The 19,428-nt window shown below is 34.8% G+C and overlaps 1 protein-coding gene across 3 annotated transcripts in view; it reads left to right on the top strand.

Moving 5' to 3' along the window:
- Positions 1–19,428, top strand: part of PTPN14 (protein tyrosine phosphatase non-receptor type 14) — a 245,709-nt gene that overhangs the window by 164,447 nt on the left and 61,834 nt on the right. For all 3 annotated transcript variants that reach the window (XM_031937365.1, XM_031937364.1, XM_031937366.1), the window contains 2 exons: positions 7,482–7,579; positions 12,783–12,850. In XM_031937365.1, coding sequence (XP_031793225.1) covers positions 7,482–7,579; positions 12,783–12,850 — 166 coding nt within the window. The remainder of the gene's footprint in view (positions 1–7,481; positions 7,580–12,782; positions 12,851–19,428) is intronic.

Genomic DNA, 19,428 nt, shown 5'->3' with positions numbered 1-19,428 from the left:
CATTTCTTACTTTTGATATCATAGGATAAGAAAAAAACTCTGAGACGTTATGTTTTCAGAAAAATAAGTGAAACTTGCAGAGAATATTTCCCAGCATCCCTCAATAACCCAGTAATAGATAAAAGGAGGAAAAGCATTTGTTCAGTGTCTGCTGTGTACTAGACACTGTGCTAAGAGCTATACAAATATCTCATTTGATGTTTAACAATCTCGGTGGTCAGTAAATCTTTCCTTATATCTCCCTCCTGTTATGGTAACCTTGGGCAATTAAATCAATAAGTTCATCTTTCTTTTAGATAAAATTTTTTTTCAAGGACTGTGGATTTTCTTAGTAATCTTACCTAGAGCCATTGGACTTTCTGGGATTCCTGGAAAAAAATAATTCTAATTTTTTATTCTGTTAGAGTAAATAGCTGCTAACCTGAAATTTTTCATCAAACTCTTAAACCAGATATCCTTACCTATGTCTTTGAATTCTCTCTCTCTACTTCCCAAACTTGTTGAGTGTTAGTTTCCTCACTCCCCCCCCCCCCCATCCAAATCTACCATGGAAACATATTTTGTTGTTAAGTCATTTCTGATTCTTTGTGACCCATGCTGTCTGTGGCATTTACTCAGCAAAGAGATTGGAATGATTTGTCATTTTACCATTTCTTTCTCTAGTAGATTAGTGCAAAATTAGGCCTAATTAGGCATTAGGTTAAATGACTTGCCTAGAGTCATACAGCTAGTGAATATCTGAGGTCAGATTTGAACTTGGGTCTTCCTGACTCCAGACTCCAGACTTCAGGTACCCGAAACATGGTTAGCTATGAGAAATAATGTCAGAGATATTTGGAAAGAGGCAAAGAAAGTAAATTACTTCTGATGGGCAGGATGGAGCCATCCTTACATACTGCTGTTTGGGTAAAGTTAAGAGTTGTTAGCCATTACTGCTTCTTCTTGTCCCCACTTTTGAGAACGTAATTTTTAAAAAATTATTTTGGTTAAAATGATGAGGATGACATATTTGATTGTACAGGGAATGGCAAAAGTTTTAGTGCTGTTTTAATATATTAAACCTTAAACAAAACTCTTAAGTTTTAATAGTTTAAACTGTACTAAGATACACCTTGGAGTCAGGGCACCTCCATTTTCTGGAAAAGTCCCCTAATGGACAGCTAAATAAGTGCCGTGTTAAAGAAGGTCCTTTAGCCAAGGCAGAAGGATCCCGGACACCACAATAGCATCTAACTAGGACTTATCTTATTACTGTGTAGCTAGCAATAAGTGCTGCAAAGGAAGATTGATAATAGGCAACAGAGGCCATATGATCATGGGTATAGAAGGGACCAAGCCCGATACCCCTTAAATTACAGATGAAGAAATTGAAGTCCAGAAAGGGTGATTTCTCCAGTGTCGTTCAGCAAGAAAGTATCTGAAGCAGTATTCAAACTCAGATCATCTTAGATTTTGTTTTGTTTTGTTTCCTAAATAGTATTTTATACTTTCTTCCAATTATACATCTAAATAATTTTTTGAGATTTTTTTCAGAAAAATGCAAATTAAGACAACTCTGAGGTATCACTGCACCCATGAATATTGGAGGGAATATGGAAAAATAGAACTAATACATTGTTGGTGGAGTTGTGAACTGATCCAGCCATTCTGGAGAGCAATTTGGAACTATGCTTAAAGGGCAATCAAAATGTGCATACCCTTTGACCCAGCAATGTCTCCACTGGGCTAGGATCTTGAAGAGATCATAAAAAGAGAAAAGGACCCACATGTACAAAAATGTTTGTGTCACCCTTTTTTATAGTGGTAAGAAACTGGAAACTGAATGGATGCTCATCAGATGGGGAATGGCTGAATAAGTCATGGTATATGAATGTCCATATAAGAAGGTTTTATAAGAAACCACCAGCAGGATGATATTAGAGAGTCCTGGAGAGACTTATATGAACTGATGCTGAGTGAAATGAGCAGAATCAGGAGATCATTGTATGTGGCTACAACAAGATTATATGATGATCAATTCTGATGAATGTGGCTCTTTTTAACAATGAGATGATTCAGGCCAGTTCCAATGATCTTATGATGAAGAGAGCCATCTACACCCAGAGAGAGGATTGTGGGAACTGATTGTGGACCACAATATACTATTTTCACTTTTGTTGTTTACAATTTGCTTTCTTTCTCATTTTTTGCCTTTTTTGATTTAATTTTTCTTGTGCACCATGATAATTATGGAAATATTATAGAATTGCACATGTTTAACATATAATGGATTACTTGCCATCTAGGTTAAGGGGGTGGGGGAAAGGGATAGAGGAAAAAAATTTGGAACACAAGATTTTGCAAGGATGAATGTTGAAAATTATCTATGTATGTGTTTTGAAAATAAAAAGCTTTATATAAAAATACAATTAAAAAACTTTTTTTAAAAGTGTTGTTTCAAATTTTATCATTCCTTTCCCTTTGTCCCCTGAAATGGTGACCAATCCAATATAGGTTATATATGTGCATTCAAGTAAAACATTTCTATATTAAAATTTTTGTATGAGACTTGAATTTTTAAAAAAGAATAAAGAAAGAAAATGAAAAATAGCATGCTTCAACCTGTATTTAAAAAATATCAGTTCTTTAGAGTCAGATAACATGCTTCATCATGAGTTCTTCAGGATTGTCTTAGATAGTATTGCTGAGAACAGCTAAGTCATTCATTGTTCTTCATTGAACAATATTGCTGTTATCGTGTACGACATTTTCCTGGTTCTGTTCAGTGCACTTTGCTTTAGTTCATGTAGGCTTTTCCAGATTTTTCTGAAATCATCCTGCTTGTCATTTCTTACAGCACAATAATATTCCATCACAATCATGTACCATCGCTTGTTTAACCATTCTCCATTTGAAGGGCAATTTTTCTTGTTTTCCAATTCTTAGCCACCACAAAAATATTTGTGGTGCTATAAATATTTTTATGTAAATAGGTCCTTCTTTTCCTCCTACCCTCTCCCCTTTTGATATCTTTGGGATATATATCTAGCAATCAAATAGATCTTCTTGACTCTGTCCATGTAAGTGTAGCCGAACAAGTTGAAAATGTAATTTGAAATTGCTTGCCCAATAAATGAAATTCAACATGGATAATATTATTTTATGATTTTCTAAGTCAGTATGCAAAAGATCTCTTCTATGTAAATTTAACAACATTACTCTACACTGCTTCTCATAGACCAAGACGGGCTGATAGTGCAGATGAAAAATATATATATATATATTTAAAAATATGTAAAAGAAGTAGGGAAGATGTTAATTTTGAAGTGCAAAAAAAAAAAAAAAATCTGAACTCTCTTCTTTCCCATCCAAATTTGGAAATTTGATTTATATAGTGTTATATTCTTGAATACAAGTGAATTGTTACTGATAAATTCTGCTATTTAACCAAGAGACTTTCTTGTCATTGATGATGTATGAACCTCTTGAAGCAATAGAACATTGTAAATCATTTATTGTACAGATTTACTGGAGTGTTTACTAATTGGAATGATTGGACTTATAGCCACCTTTAATATAGGCTACCTTTAAGCAATGTTAACTCAATTCCAAAAAAACAAACAAACAACATTTCAAGATAAGACTAGGCCTTGTCCCCATAAGGAAAGAACAAAACAAAAAAATGACTTATGGGGACTTGTCTTGGTATGAACAATTTCAAATTGCTTTGATTATTTAGACTCAATATTGAAAGTTTGACTTTAACATTTCTACTTAAAAAAAAAAAATGCTTAATTGCTTCCTAAGAGGATGAAGAGGCTGTATCATTTTCTTGTCCTGACAATTTATACTCCTATTTACGTATTTGTAATTTTAATTTGCATTTTTCTCTAATCTTTAAAGTGTGAGTTGAACTAGTTATCCTTTGAAGTGTATTCTAGCTCTAAATATGTGAGTCTGTGAATCTGTTTGATTATAATCAACTTGTACTAAATTGTAAGGTCCTTGATGTTAGAGGCTGTGCTTATTTATCTTTGGTTCTTCTCTAGATGGAGTACCAGCTGGTGGTGTCTTAGATAGGGCACTGGGTCTGGAATCAGGAAGAACTGAGTTCAAATTTGGCCTTAGACACTTATTAGCTGTGTGATCCTGGGCAAGTTACTTAACCCCCTATTTTTCCTTTCCTCATTTATAAAATCAGGATATACTGGAGAAGGAAATGGCAAACCATTCTAGTGTTTTTACTAAGAAAATCTCATGGATATGAAATCATGTAGAGTTTGGACACAACTTAGCAACTGTGTCCTCCAAGAACAATTACAGTGCCTAGCCCCTTGGGGGACAAGGGGAAGATTTAGGTATTGTGTGTGTGTGTGTGTGTGTGTGTGTAATATTGCTTTCTCTCTCTCTGTCTCTCTTTGTCTCTGTCTCTCTCTGTCTCTTTCTCTCTCTGCGTCTCTGTCTCTGTCTTTGTCTCTGTTTCTGTCACTCTGTCTGGGGGAGCCCCAACTGCCTTATCTTGTGATAGATGCTTCAGTATTTACAAAGATAAATGAGAGATGACCCTTACCCTTAAAAAGTTTACACTCTAGTCTTTATGATAAGATACAATCTACAACATAAATTAATAAGAGAAGTATAAAGTGCAATGAGGTCAGATGAAGAAGAAATCACTTCCAAGGTAGAAGGAAGATATAGTGGGAGATTGAGGAATCAAATTAATCTCAGTGTTTTAGGGAAGAAAGAATGCCTCCCCTCCCCTCCCCTCCTCTCTCTTTCTTCTCCTTTCTCTCTTATATAAACTTGATAAAATTTTAATTAGAATTTCATTGTTAGTGTTGATTAGCAAATGCAAATATTTCAATATATAAATGTGAAAAAAAATCACTCATAATATACAGTGACAATAAGTAGAACTAATGCAATCTTGGACTGCATTAAGAGAAGTATATAGTTTAAGCCTAAGTATGTGAATTTTCATTATATCTTCAAATGGTCAAATTGGGTATTGTACTTGGGTTTTGGTGCCATATTTACAAAAAGGCATTAAGCCTCCAGAGGAGGGAAGTTAAGTTGGTGAAGAGCCTGAGGAAGAGAAGACTTAGTATTATATACTAGCTGTTTCAAGAATGTGAAGGATTGTCTTCTGACATAGAAGTTACACTTTTTTTTTCTTAGTCCCAGGACTCAAAGCTAGGAACAATGGGAATTCTAGAGAGGGGAATTTAGACTTAATAGAAAAAAATGGAAAAAAAAACTCCCCCAAAACAAAGCTTGAATGATGACCTGTTGGGTATATTATTGAGTCTTACTCACTTTTGAGTTGGTATGTACAGATGGCTTTTGAAGTCCCTTTCAGATCTAAGATTCTATGACAAACAACAAAAGTAATTATAAATTATATAATTCCAATTCTTGGCACTTAAAATCTTTACAGTCTGGTTCCAGATTATTTTTCTGGTCTGGTTAGTCATTAATGCCCTTGATGAACTTTGTGATACAACCAAATTGGCATCTTTGCTCTTAATTTTTAGAATAATAGATTTGCAGTTAGATGAGATCTCATAGAGGCCATCTATTCCAGTCTTATCATTATATTGGTAACGAAATTGAAGTTCAGGGAGGTTTAGTGCTTTGTCTACAGTCATGCAGATAATAAGAATCACAAATGGGATCATTGCACGGGCTGCTTCTCCACATATTGCTCACTCCTACTTCTTGAAACCCTGGCTCCCATTGAGGAGCTGCTGAACTGCTACTTCTCTTTAAAAAAAAGTCATCTAATTTTCCATTTGTTCGTATTCCTCTTTCTATTACTTTGTCTTTTATAATTTATTTTAATATAATTTTATTTCCTTTATTGTGAAAATGTATCGCCAAAAATGTAAACTCCTTGATGGTAGGGGCCATATGGACTTTGTATTCTAACACCTGACACAGTTGCTTAATAAATTCAAATTTTTTATTTCAAATTTCATATTCCAAATTTTGCTTTTTTCTTTCAACTAGGATATGTAATTTTCATAGAGGCAAAAAGAGAGAATCCTTAATTACACATCAGTAAATAGAATTTAAAAGTAGTGTGTTCCTTGCTATACTGTCAGGTGAGACTGTGTGTCTCTTCCATTCCCCTAGATTCAATCAGTGCCTCTTCTTTTTCTTTGATATAGCACAGTAGATGGGGCATTTGGGAGAAGAAATTGAAGTTTCAAAGAGAGGGGATCATTTATCTCAGACATCCTAGTGAAGGGTAATGGCTCCGTTTAAAGTATGATTCATAGTAAATAAGAGCTCAGGAGAGAGTCTTTATCATTTTCTATTTATAGAATAGGCCGTGGGTTTTGGCCTACTAATTATTAATGCTAACAATGACGCTGGAGAATTATGGCTAGGAGGTTTAGGCTGTTGTTTGTACTTCCTTCTCAAAGAGGACCATGACATCAGGAATATGATGCCATGGATACAAAAATACAAATATATAGATTTAAGTGAGTGAAGGCTGTGCAAGGTCACCTGCCTCACTTTCTCCTCCACTGCCATCTGGGTCCAGTGGCCAGAGAGATCAGGAGGATTGGAGATGGTCCTGGATGCAGTGGGATTGGAAGGTCTTTAATAAGTCTGGGGCAACCCTCATTTACTGATTGAGGCTGGGCAGAAAGGCCATTTGTGTGCAGACAAAGTGAGGGAAATGTGGAAAAAAAGGGGGATGAGTATTAGGAGGGATGGTGCTAGAGAGGAAACACGTGGTGTAAGGAGATTGCAAAGTGTTGAGTAGTTCTAAGATGCCGTTTATAATGGCAAACTAAAGTAAGGCCACGTCCTTAGCTTCTGAAGTCAGTGGTCTAGTCTGAGGCTTGATGTCTCCCAGCACATTCTTGTGTCAGTCTGAGGTATGCTCTTTTGAGACTGAAGATATATGATTGCATTAGATTACCACCCTTATACAGGTAGGTGGGTCGAAGCTGTATTGCTCAAAGTAGTTTGTCTTCACCTTGATTTTTAAGAAGTAGGGATCTTTGTAGAGTAGATTTGTACTGATAACATAGATCTCCCCCAAGGTGCTTTAGTTTAAAAAAAATAATCCCTACTGCTTTCAGCTCTCATACAGGAATCTGTTCTTGTTGTTAACTCTGATTCTGGCAACCTTTAGTGTTATGGGTGACCAGGTGTAGAAAAGTATTTTGCTTTCTTAGTCTGTTAGGAAGAACTGGCTCTTATCAGCATTTCAGTCTGCTGGTGTACAAGCTGGTGACTGGATGAAAATATTCTCCAGCTGAGAATGAACAAGATGCGGCACCTGCCACATCAAACACAGATAAATATTGGCAAGACTCCTAATCATCTCCTGGACTGATAAACTAAGAGGAAAGCATTTTATCAATATCAGCAATGTGGTTTGTTGTGTACACAAAAGATTCATGTCCAAAAGCCTCTCTGTTGCTGGGCCTAGGAGCCAAGTGTGTATTTTCATGAGTCTCTGTTCTTGTTCCTCCTACATACAGGTATCAGTATTACCTACAAGTCAAAAAAGATGTCCTGGATGGACGCTTGCGATCCACCCTGGAACAGGGGATCCGACTAGCAGGCTTAGCTGTACAAGGTAAGGTCCAGTCAGTTAACTAACCCACCACACTTGGTACTCTGTAGTTGAAATCACAGTTTATTTTTATTTTTAGTGGTTTAATTTTTCTGATTTGTTGTGGTAGAAAGAAAGCTCATGCATCCCTTCCCAGTCACTTTTGTTTTTTATACAATCTCAAACTGAGCCAAAAGGAGAAAGTTAGGGCTCTGATTTTTAGAAATTTCTGTATCTTTTGAAAAGCAATTTTGCTTTTGTAATACTAATAGAACTTGGAAAACTCACAGCTTTCATTCTGCTAGTAATTAAAATTTCATTTCTGTGTTTGTGGCCCATTTTCTCATGCCTATATCGGTATAGTTATGTTTTGTGGGTTTATAATAATTTAAGTTTGATGACCATTAAACATTAAAGTGTAATTTCTTTTAAGCTAATTACAGAGATGAACAGAAACATATAACTAATGCAAGAAGATAAAGGACTAAATTTAGGTGGATCAAAATTTTGTTGTCTCTGTGTATACAAAAACTTGTATTTTATTCTTTTGAATGGTGACTTGTCTTTGCCTTTTTTTAAAGCCAAATTTGAAAATGAGCATGTAATATTCCTTTTTGTTTTCTTTAAAACATGGTTTTTTTACTTATATTTAACAAATATACTTTATATATTTTACTTATCATATTTAAAGAGAATAAATGTGCAAGAATGAGTCCATCAGTAGCTTATTCATTACTAAACTGGGCATCTTGTATTTTGGACATTATTTTTGTGGAAACTGTGCCTTGAACCTCATTCCAAACAGAGGACTGAATTTAGTCCTGAGGGTTAGAATGCCTGCAATATGTGATTTCCCCTTCACTTCCTGCACTTCACTGTCAAACCCCTTTTGGGTGCCTCCTTAAGACTCTTGAGGTATACTTGGTTTAATATTTCAAAATATTTCTAACCTATTAAACAGGTAGGTGTCTGCAGAGATAGTAGCTCCAGTCACAGTAGTATGGGAATGACTATATCTTAAAGGATTCTGGAAAGGTGTACACAAAATAGATTGAGAGAACAGAAAACAAATTTATATATGAATACTGACAACCTACCTCATGACTATGCAATCATTAACATGAATGTGCTGTTCAAATGAGACAGTGGCAATAATATTCTACCACTCTCTTTTCTATGCAATTTTTTCTTTCTTTTTCTTTTCCTCCTTTGTCTGGTTTCTGTTTTCCTTTCTTCCTACTCATTTTACTTCTCTGTCCTTTCTCTCTTTTCCCTGCCCTAGTCTCCCCCAAATTTTTGACTTTGTGTGTGTGTGTTTTTGTGTGTGTGGTGTTGTCTTTGGATTTTGGTGACAATTAGCATTAAGTAGATTTCTGACAATTTTTTTATAATATAAAATAGCATAGATATTTAGATAGAGTGCTGGGTCTCTAATCAAGAAGACCCAAGTTCAAATCCAACCTGGACACTAGCTATGTACAAATCACTTAATTGATTTTTAAAAAATTTTTCATATGTAAAATGGGGATCATAATAATAACACTACCTGCCAGAGTTATTGTGAAGATTAAATAAGATGATATTTATAAGATCTCAGCATAATACTTGGAATATAACAGCATTATATTAAAACTGTTGTTATTCAACAAGGTAATCCAGGCCTGTTCCAATGATCTTGTGATGGAGAGAGCCATCTGCACACAGAGAGAGGATTGTGGGAATTGAGTGTGGATCATAACATAGTATTTTCATTCTTTTTATTGTTGTTTGCATTGTTTTCTTTGTCATTTTTTCCCTTTTTGTTCTGATTTTTTTTTGTGTGCACCATTATAATTATAGAAATTATATAAAATTTTATAATATATGTTTTAATATATAAAATTATATAAAAAATATAGATGAATTGCACATGTTTAACATATATTGGATTACTTGCCATCTAAGGAAGGAGACCAGGGAAAGGGAAGGGGAAAAAATGGAAACATAAAGTTTTGCAAAGGTATACATGTATATGTTTTGAAAATAAAAAATTTTAAAAATAAATTAATTTTAAAAACTAGTGCTATTACTGTAGCTCCTATTTGGTTATGCTTTAAGATTTTAAAAATATTTTACTTACAACAATCCTTAGTTAAGTAATATTAGTGATATTATACCAGAATTGCAGATGAGGAAACAGATTGAAAGGAATTTAATGACCTGTCTGAGGTCATACTGATAATAAATGATTGAGTCAGGATTTAAACTGAAATTTTTTGACATTGGTATTGTGGCAGGAGACAATCAAAGATTTTCATTTCACTCTAAGAGCCAAAAAACCAAAGTAATTTTGGTTCAAACACTCCTTTAGAACTACTGTGAATTGTAGAATTGTAGAAGTAGAAGGGACTTTCAACTTCATCTGGTGTCATGTCTCCATTTTACACATGAGAAAATGAAGAATCACAAAATCAAATGATTTGTGCAAAGTCCTGTAATACAGCTAGATAGTGGTGGGACTAGAACTAAGCCAGTTTTCCTAACTCAGTCTTCAGGCTATACTGCCTTCTGTATGAAATCAGTCTTCCCTCATTGCCTTTTCATTTCAATTGAGTACAACAACCTTACTTGCTCTATTCCCTCTCCTTCCCCCCCAAAACCCACCCTCTACCATATTTCTCTATTTCTTTCAACGTTACCATTATCCTTCCAGCTCTGACTCTTCCCTCTTCCTCACCTTCTCAACCCATATCCACTCAGTTCATCTTACCTTTTCAGTATGTTGTGATCCTCCCCTTCTCTTCTCTTACCCAGCCCATGCACTTCTTTGAGCCCTTATTATGTCTCAACAACACTGTTGGCAATAGCCTTTTAACTGGCTTTCTCCATCTCCGATTTCTTTCCTCTTTAATCTATCCTTTGCATAGTTGCATATTAAAATTCTTAAAACATAGCTCTAACTCTGCCGTCCTCTGTACCAAAGTCTTCAATGGCTTTCTCTGGTCTTTAGGACAAAGTGGCAACTCTTAAACCTGGCATTTAAATCCCCCCACAATCTGGCTGCCACCTACATTTTCAGTCTTTAAGCCTTATGCTGCCCTTCTCATCCTGCTCTCATTTCTAGTCCCATTACACAACATTTGACCTCCTCCCTTCATGCTTTTGCATAAGTGCTCCCCTGTGTCTATATTGCATTCCTCCCTCACTCCTTTCTTTAGAGCACATCTCACAAACTGCCTCTTGCTCAGTCTTCTCTTGTTGCCTTAGTTATTAGAATTTTCTTCCTCTCAAAATTGTAATTTTATATATAGCCTTACATTTGTTGTTAGGCAGTTGTTCAGTTGTGTTCTAGGATTTTCTTGGCAAAGATAAGATTTTGAGGAGTTTGCATTTTGTTCTCCAATTTATTTTACAGGTGAGGAAACTGAGGTAGACAGGCTTGAGTGACTTGTCCAGAGTCACAGAGTTAGGAAAGTCTGAAGCCAGATTTGAACACACGGAAATGAGTCTCCCTGACTGCAGGCCCAGCACTCTATACACATGCTACTTAGCTGCCCCTAAAATTACACATGCATGCTTATTCACATTCATGCATTTATACCTCCATTCCAGAGTATTTATTAATGTAGTATGTATCATATCCTTACAGTGGAAAGGATGTTCTCTAGGTCCTATTTTCTGTTTTTAATCTTTGAATCTCACTGCTCAACATTCTCTCTTCCATGTGATACTTAACAAATGTTTATTGAATTTGACTGTACAAACATTTACTAAGTATTTGCAATATGAAGTACATTGTCCTAGATACTGATCTCCTAAAAAAAAGTTAATATTCCTAGCTATGGTAAAACTCCCAGTTCTGTTTTATCAGCTTTTTCCTGTCTCATTGTGTAATTAGAAAAATATTCTTAATAATGGTGTTAGCCATTTGATGAAATGGGGTTTCTAGTTCTCTGAACATAAGGATGGATTGATGGACAGGAGAAAGTCTGCTATACTTGAATACATTCAACCCAACATGTAATTAGTTCCTTGTTATCTTTGTAGGGGGTAGGACTAATAAACTCTGCTTTCTTCTTGTCTACATGTGCTTCTCTGAAAGTCATATTTTTTTAAACTTTTATGTGAAATTTAATAAGACAAATAAAATTTTAAAATGTATCTGGGCACATGGGTTAATGGATTAAGAACCATCATCTCTTTATGGTATAGACACAATTGATTCTCTTCATGTATGCTAGAACATACCTCTATGAGCTGAAAAAAGAACAGAACAGCATTTTTGGCATCTCTCAACATGTGAAATTGTCTAGGAGCAGTAAAAATTTCTAAAGGTCTTGCCAAGGGTGATTTATAGTGGGGATTTCCAGCTTCAGAAATATGAAAAGTTAGGAATGATGTTTGTTCTTCAGCTCTCCAATTAAGTGAAATTTAAAAGCCCCCATGGCAAGTTATTCTTAAGATTTCAAGTTACATATTTAAGAAATTGATGAATGAAGGCTTGACTAAATTTTTAAGGGGAAGTTCTTTTAAAAAAATTCTATTCTCTTCATACTATTGTTTATAAGCATATATCTTTTGATATTTAGTTTTTTTGGTAAATATAAGTAACAGCTATATGTATGTAAACATACTTTTAACACCATTGTCATAAAATAATTAGGAAATAGAAGGAAGTAAGAGGAAAAAATTCAGTTCATCAACATGAAGTTAGTATCTGGTTGAGTGAAGCAATGAATAACTTTCTATTTATGAATGTGAGTTTTAGTATTTCAGAATCCTCATCTGTAAAATGGGAATGATAGTAGCACCTATCTCCCAAGGGGTTGTTGTGAAGGAAAAGTACTTCAAGAACCTTAAAGCTTTATATAAAATGTCCCAGAAATCTTGGTTCATGTTTGTAAATTCTTTGATTTATAAAATCTCTGATTGTTATTGTTATTTTCATTGTAGTTGTTATTTATTTCATCATTTATTGATGCTGAGTCAATAGAATAGAATAGAATAATGGGTGTTTTAGCCTAATGGATGTATACTGGTTTGATTTCATATTTGTTATTTAAAGGATACATTCTTGTAGTAATTGATAAAAGAAGCCATCCGGTTTTTTTTTTGTTGTTGTTCATTGGAAAAACAAAGAACTCTTCCCTAGAAGTCTTAACTTAGAAGTAAGTTTATAGATCTGTATTTTCCTTCCTCTCTTTCAATTCATTATATTAAACACCATTTTCTTTCTTTTTTTTCCCAGCTGATTTTGGGGATTACAGTCAATTTGAATCTCAAGATTTCCTCCGAGAATATGTGTTATTTCCTATGGTGAGTGTATTTTCCCACTTTTTTTTTTTTTTTTTAAAAAGCCTTTTGTTCCCAGATGGACTTGGATCCTTCCTTTGAAAAGAGAAACTTTTCAAAAGAGAAACACAGAGCATGATATGAATGTTCTCTTGGCAAGCTGCATGGTATTCTTTCAGAGTTGGGACATTCTTTAAAAAAAGGCATTGTTTGGGGAAGGAGTAGGCGTGGTTAGGATAGACAGGTTAGGACTTGCAAAATATCCATTTCTGTAGTGAACTGGAGGTGTGGCTGCATTCTAGTACCAGAGGATATGTCTGTAACTCTCAGGAGGATGGAAAGAGCTGCTAACAGTAAGGAACAGCTCTTTCCTTAGTTAGAAAAACTGAGAATATTTCCAGTTAGGAAAGATCAATGATATTCTTTCCAAAGGAATCTTCTAGTTTTTAGTAAAGGGCTTTGGATGTATTGGATTCTTAGCCAATGTTAAATTGTACCCCCATTCAAAAAGGAGCTGACATCGCAGACAGCATTATATGCATTATTGTTTTTTTGTTCTAGAATCATAAAACCATGTGTTTCTTTTTTGGAAAAGATTCTGGAGATCATCTAATTTAGTTGTCTATGATAATCTGGAGCCACCTCTATAAAATTCTAGGATACCTAGCATCTAGTCTGTTTGAATGTAACAGAAAACACACAGATAGAAGCACTGTCACTAATTTGCTTTGTGACATTCTAGATGTCACTTAATCTGCCTCCATCTCAATTTACTCATCCATAAAATTAGGAGGCAGGCCAAATGATCTCTGTAACATTTCTTCATGCTCTAAAATTTTAAAATATTGTAAAGTATTCTGAGTAGAGCAAAGAATAGAAAGACGATAAAGCTGCCTTTTTCCGAGTGAGATTGTGAGAGAGTGTGTGTGCATGTGTATATATATATATATATATATATATATATATATATATATGTTTTTGTATTAATGATTACTATGATCATACTATGAGAAAGAAAAAACAAGCAAGTGAACAAAAAAGGTGAAAACAATATGCTCTGATCCATATTCAGTCACCGTGGTTCTCTCTCAGGATGCAGATGGTACTTTCCATTGCAAATCTATTGGAATTGCCTTGAATCTTCTCATTGTTGATAAGAGCCAAGCCCATCAAACTTGATCATCAAATAATCTTGCTGTTCTCCTGATGCTACTTACTTCACTCAGCAATAATTCATAGTTCGTGTAAGTCTTTCCAGGCTTTTCTAAAATTAGCTTGCTCATCATTTTGTATAAAACAATAATATTCCATTACACTCATATACCATAACTTATTGAGCTATTCCCCAGTTGATGGGTATCCATTTAATGTCCAGTTCCTTTCAAGTACAAAAAGAACTATGCATATTTTTGCATATGTGAGTGTTTTTCTCTCTTTTAAGATTTCTTTGGGATACAGATCTGATAATGACACTTCTGGATCAAAGAATATGCAGTTTGATAGCCTTTTGGGCATAGTTCCAAATTGCTCTCCAGGATGGTTAGATCAGTTCATAACTCTACCACCAGTGCATTAGTGTCCCAGTTATCCCACATCCTCTCCTGTCATCTTAACCAATCTGAGAGATGTGAAGAAATACTTAAAACTAATTGTCATTTAAAAAAAAGTAATGTAGTCCACAGTGATTACAACCTTTGAGTTTGTGACTGAACAATTAGCACAAACTGTCAGCAGCATAGACACTGGCAGGTATAATTTATTATGTCTTACCTTCAGCCATCAGTATTTTTTAGGACTGAATTTTTCAGGAAATTCTACTGGGCAGAATCTCCATGTGTGATATAAACATATGTATGCTGAAGTGTCCCCAACACTTAGCACAGGGCAGCCTGGCACATAGTAGGTGGTAAATAAATGCTAGTGGACTAAATTATTAGCTGCACATTCTTGAAGCCTGTTTTGAAATGTAGAGCAATTTTGTATAGTACCTTTAATGCTAAATTCCAGGGCACATTTTAATAAATTATTGCATGGCGATTTTAAACTCTACATGTTACAAACATATTTTCTAGCTTTAACCAGAGCATTGAGATAGAAAACTCATGATGCTGGTGAACTAGTAAAAGGCTATAATTAAGTAGTGTGAGCATATGTAGAGTTTCATTTGTTTTAAACTGAACCTATAATTTTATCAGTATTGAGATCTTTTGGTGAAACCCTATACCAGTGCAGTTCCAACATCTGCTCTCCAGTGTGTAAGCTTAGAAAATTGAGAAAATTTCTTGAGAAACTGAGAGCTCAAGTAGTTTGACCCAGGTCACATAATCAATCTTTGTCAAAGGTAGGACTTGAATTCAAATCTTCTTAACTCAGAAGCCAGATTTTTACCCTCTACCCCTTGCTTCTTCTTTATCTGTCAGCAGGACAAAGAGATGCTCACATTTGTTGGAGGGAGAAGGGGTACAGCTTTTAGTTCCATTTAATCTTTTAAGGTTCCTAAATGATTATGGCATTTTCTCACCAGTTGAAAGAACAAAGTTAAATGGATAGTATATCCCAAAGGTGGGTAGTTATGTATAGACATGTAGCTTGCCATTTTTCATTAGTATGGTACCACTCTCACATTTTTCAGTGACAGAGACAAATACCAAAGGGAGGCCCAGTAGTTCTAGACAGAGACAGTTATTTAAGTACAATAGCTGACTTTGTTGTTCTTGTTGTTATGTAAAGCCTAGAGCTGAGGTTTTGTAAAATAGCTTCTATCTCCACCCTTCAATACTGCTTTATTTCTTTTATTCTCCTAAACTGTTTCTGAGTTTTACAAAATGATTTCAGAGATATGCATACATATAACTGAATTTGTAAAATGCATAGTAGATTTGCAAATCCATATAAATCTGAAAATGCTCTAGGATATGGCACTTACCATGACACAAGCCACATTAGTCAGATGATGCAAAGAAAACATGCTGAGGCTTAAAAGTTGAAGTGTGTATAATAAGTGTTTCCAAATATTCTGTTTCTAAGAACTGGGCAATTTCCAATATTTGGTCTATATTTATTCCTGATTTGTACCCTACCCTGAAGGGCAGCATAGAGTAATTTATGGAATGCTAAGTTTAAGTTAGAAAGATCTGAATAGAATTCCCACCTCTCGAATGTATTAGTTGTTTGACTTTGTGAAAGTCAATCTCTTTGAGTCTTAGGCAACTCTTTAAGACCATAAGATATGGAAGGAATGTAATCTGTGTAGGTGAAAGGAGCCACATGGAAGATTTGTATCTCCTTCACTAATAAGTAGTGAAATTCATAGCGTGCTATTCAATTTTCTTGCTTCAGTTATCTTGGCTATTTCCTGGCAAAATCTATATATTTGGGATGCCTCTGAGGAATCATTTAGCTTGATCACAGTCTTTTGGTACTCTCCTGGCACTCATTTCAGAAGTTAGCATTGAAGTGAAGAGCTAAGTGGTGATAGGTCTTTTGAATCCCATTTTGATGTAAAGTTTTATTGTTTGTCCTACATTCTCAAAGCAACTTAACATCAGGGAGGTGATGCCTAGCATGAAAATAAATTGGATTTAAAGGAGGAAGAGGAATACAAAACAGCAAGCTGTCTGCAGTGCAAAGGCATGATATACATCTGGATTATTGGAGATGGTCCTGATATAAAAGTTGGAAGAATCTGGAGCAAAGACCTTGAGTTCAGCTATGATCTTGCCTGCTTGAGGCAACATTGTGCTATAGTGGAAGTGGTAGACGTGGAGTTAGGAGAAACCTAATTGTAAATCTTCCCTTTGAAGTAAGCTGTGGAACCATGGATAAGTCACTTAATCTGTAAAAGCCTCATCTCTTTCTATATCTAAAATGAGCATGATAATTATGCCGAGGAAGGAGAACAACTCATTGTATCTTCATATGGTCATGCTACATTTGGAGAGTTCCTTTCTTCATGTTACATTTAAAGAACCTTGATAAAGAGAACATTGTACACAGTAACAACAAGATTGTGTGATGATCAACTATGATGGACTCGGTTCTTTTCAATAGTGAGTTTATTCAAGGAATTTCTAATAGACTTAAGATGGAAAATGCCATCAGCATCCAAAGAGAGAATGATAGAGATTGAATATGGATCAAAGCATAGTATTTTCACCTTTTTGTTACTGTTGTTTTTTGCTTGCTTTTTTTTCTTATATATTTTTCCCCTTTTGATTTGATTTTTCTTGCGCAGTAGGACAAATATGGAAATATGTTTAGAAAAATTTGCACATATTTAAACTATATTGGATGGCTTGCTGTCTTGAGAAGGGAGAAGGGGAGGAGAGGGAGAAAAATTTGGAGCACAACATTTTGCAAAGGTGAATGCATTTTTGCATGTATTTGGGAAAATAAAATACTATCAAAAAATAAAGTAGTTTAAGCAGAAAAAAAGATTCTTTCCATTCATAAAAAACAATAACAACAACAAAAATAAACCTAAAAAGAAAAAAGATTGTTCATTCGTGTCTATCTTTTAAATGTTTCTTTTGATTATTGTTTTTGCACTTAAAAGTTTCATCAGGAATGCTTAGTGATCTTCTTTCATTAAAGATTCATTCTTTTTCCACTGTAGGATTATACTTAGTTTTATTAGACAAGTTATTCTTGATTGTAAGCCTATAATATTTGCCTTCAGGAATATTATATTCTAAGCTTTCTACTTCTTTATGATGGTAGATGTTAAATTGTATGTGATCCTGACTGAGGCTGCTCAGTATTTTGATTCTTTAAAATCTGATTATATTATTTTTCTCTTTGACCTAGAAGCTTTTGGTTTTGACTGTAATGTTCCTGGGAGTTTATTTTGGGATTTCTTTTCAGAGGTGATGGTGCATTTTTCCTAAGAGATTTAAGCAGTTCCCTTTTATAATTTTTTGAAATATGATGTCTATCCTTTGTAGTCATAGCTTATAGGTTGTCAGTGCAGTGATTTTTAAGTTTACTCTCTTAAGTCTGTCTGTTTTCCAGGTCATTTATTTTTGCTATGAGATAACATAATTTCTTCTATTTTTCTTTAATTAATACTTCTTGCTAAGTTATGAAGTCATTAGTTTCTTTTTGGTCCATTTTCATTTCAGAGCTTGTTGCTTGGACAAGACTTTGTACCTCTTATGTCAGGTTATTAATTTCTGTTTCAAATCTTTTCTTCTATAATTCTGATTTCTTTTCTAATTTTTTCCTCTGGTGCTTAAATTTCATTTATAAAAACATTTTTTTTAACTTTTAAAAACTCTTGCTTATCTCTTCCATGAATTTTAGTTGAACTTGGACACAACCTGTGTTTTTCTTTGAGGCTTTGCTTGTAGATACTTTGAAGTCATTCTTTTCTTCTGGGTTTATGGGTTTTTCTGGGTCTTGAGTTTTCCTATGACCATAATAGTTTTTTATAGTAGAATTTTTTTGTATTGCCTTTTCTTGTAGCCTCCTTCATGACTTAGGAATTTATGTTAAGATTTTCTGTACTTTTAGAAGGCTTGTCTGGGCTGAGCTTGTGCTTTTGGAGGTCTTTCTACTGCTCTCTTGAGCAGTATACCAGAGGTATTCAGTGTCAGAATAATAACTCAGCTGGGGACCTGAATGTTTTTAGTTTTCCCAAAGTGTTCTCATTTAGGACAAAGTCTAATATCTGTCTTCTCAGGTTGAGCTCTATAAGTTCCTAACTGGATTTGGTCTGAGCAACAGTTCTGTTGTGGACTTGCTTCCTTTGGAATTTTAGAAAGCAATAGTTAAACGCAGACAATATCTATCACCTTGAGAAGCTTTGGTGGTTCAGAGTAATAGAAATGCAGATTACCCTTTGGTCTGATATACCTGCCCTGTATTTTCTACCATATTCACACTAGAGTTTTCACATTGGAGCCTAGAATTGACATTTCATTCAGCTCCTGGCATTGGAGCCAAACAGTTAACTATTTACTTCTGAACCTACTTTTTACAAATTCAAAAGCAAGCATGCAACATATATACAGCTCAGGGATGTTCCTTGCCCTGGAACGCTACCTCCAGACTCAGAGATCTTTCCTAGTCTGCCCTAGAATCATGACCTGGGATTGGGTAGTGAAGGGCAAAGCTGGCAGTTGGCATTTATTCTTGTGCTCCGTGTGAGGTCAGGATCCATTGTGCTGCACCTGGGATCTCTGCTTCACCTGGTCCACAACCTCTGCCTGTGCTAGAAAGCACTAAGGATCTTCTTTAGTGTCATTTCCATTGATGAAGCGTTATCTGGTTCTATAATGAACCATTTGACAATGCCAAGGACTTTGCTGTTGAGCACTTTCTTTTCTGGAACTTCCCTTCCCCTTATTTCCATTTACTTCAAAGCAGTAACTAGAGATTTTATGTGCCTTACTGTTATAACAAGTGCAGGTTTACTTTGCACATTGAAGTTGGTTATAGGAAATATATGAGCTTATTGTCCTTAGTGAGCTTATAGCTTGTCTGTTTGGTAGTATAAAAGATGCATAAATACAGTGTCTTTATAAAGCTTACAAAACTATCAGTAAATTATAACCATTGTGGTACAAAAGAAGCCTTAAAAAGAGTTTAGTAATGTATGCCAT

The sequence above is a fragment of the Sarcophilus harrisii genome, chromosome 4, assembly GCF_902635505.1.
Source record: "Sarcophilus harrisii chromosome 4, mSarHar1.11, whole genome shotgun sequence".
Lineage (NCBI taxonomy): Eukaryota > Metazoa > Chordata > Mammalia > Dasyuromorphia > Dasyuridae > Sarcophilus > Sarcophilus harrisii.
This window is presented reverse-complemented; position numbering and strand designations above follow the sequence as displayed.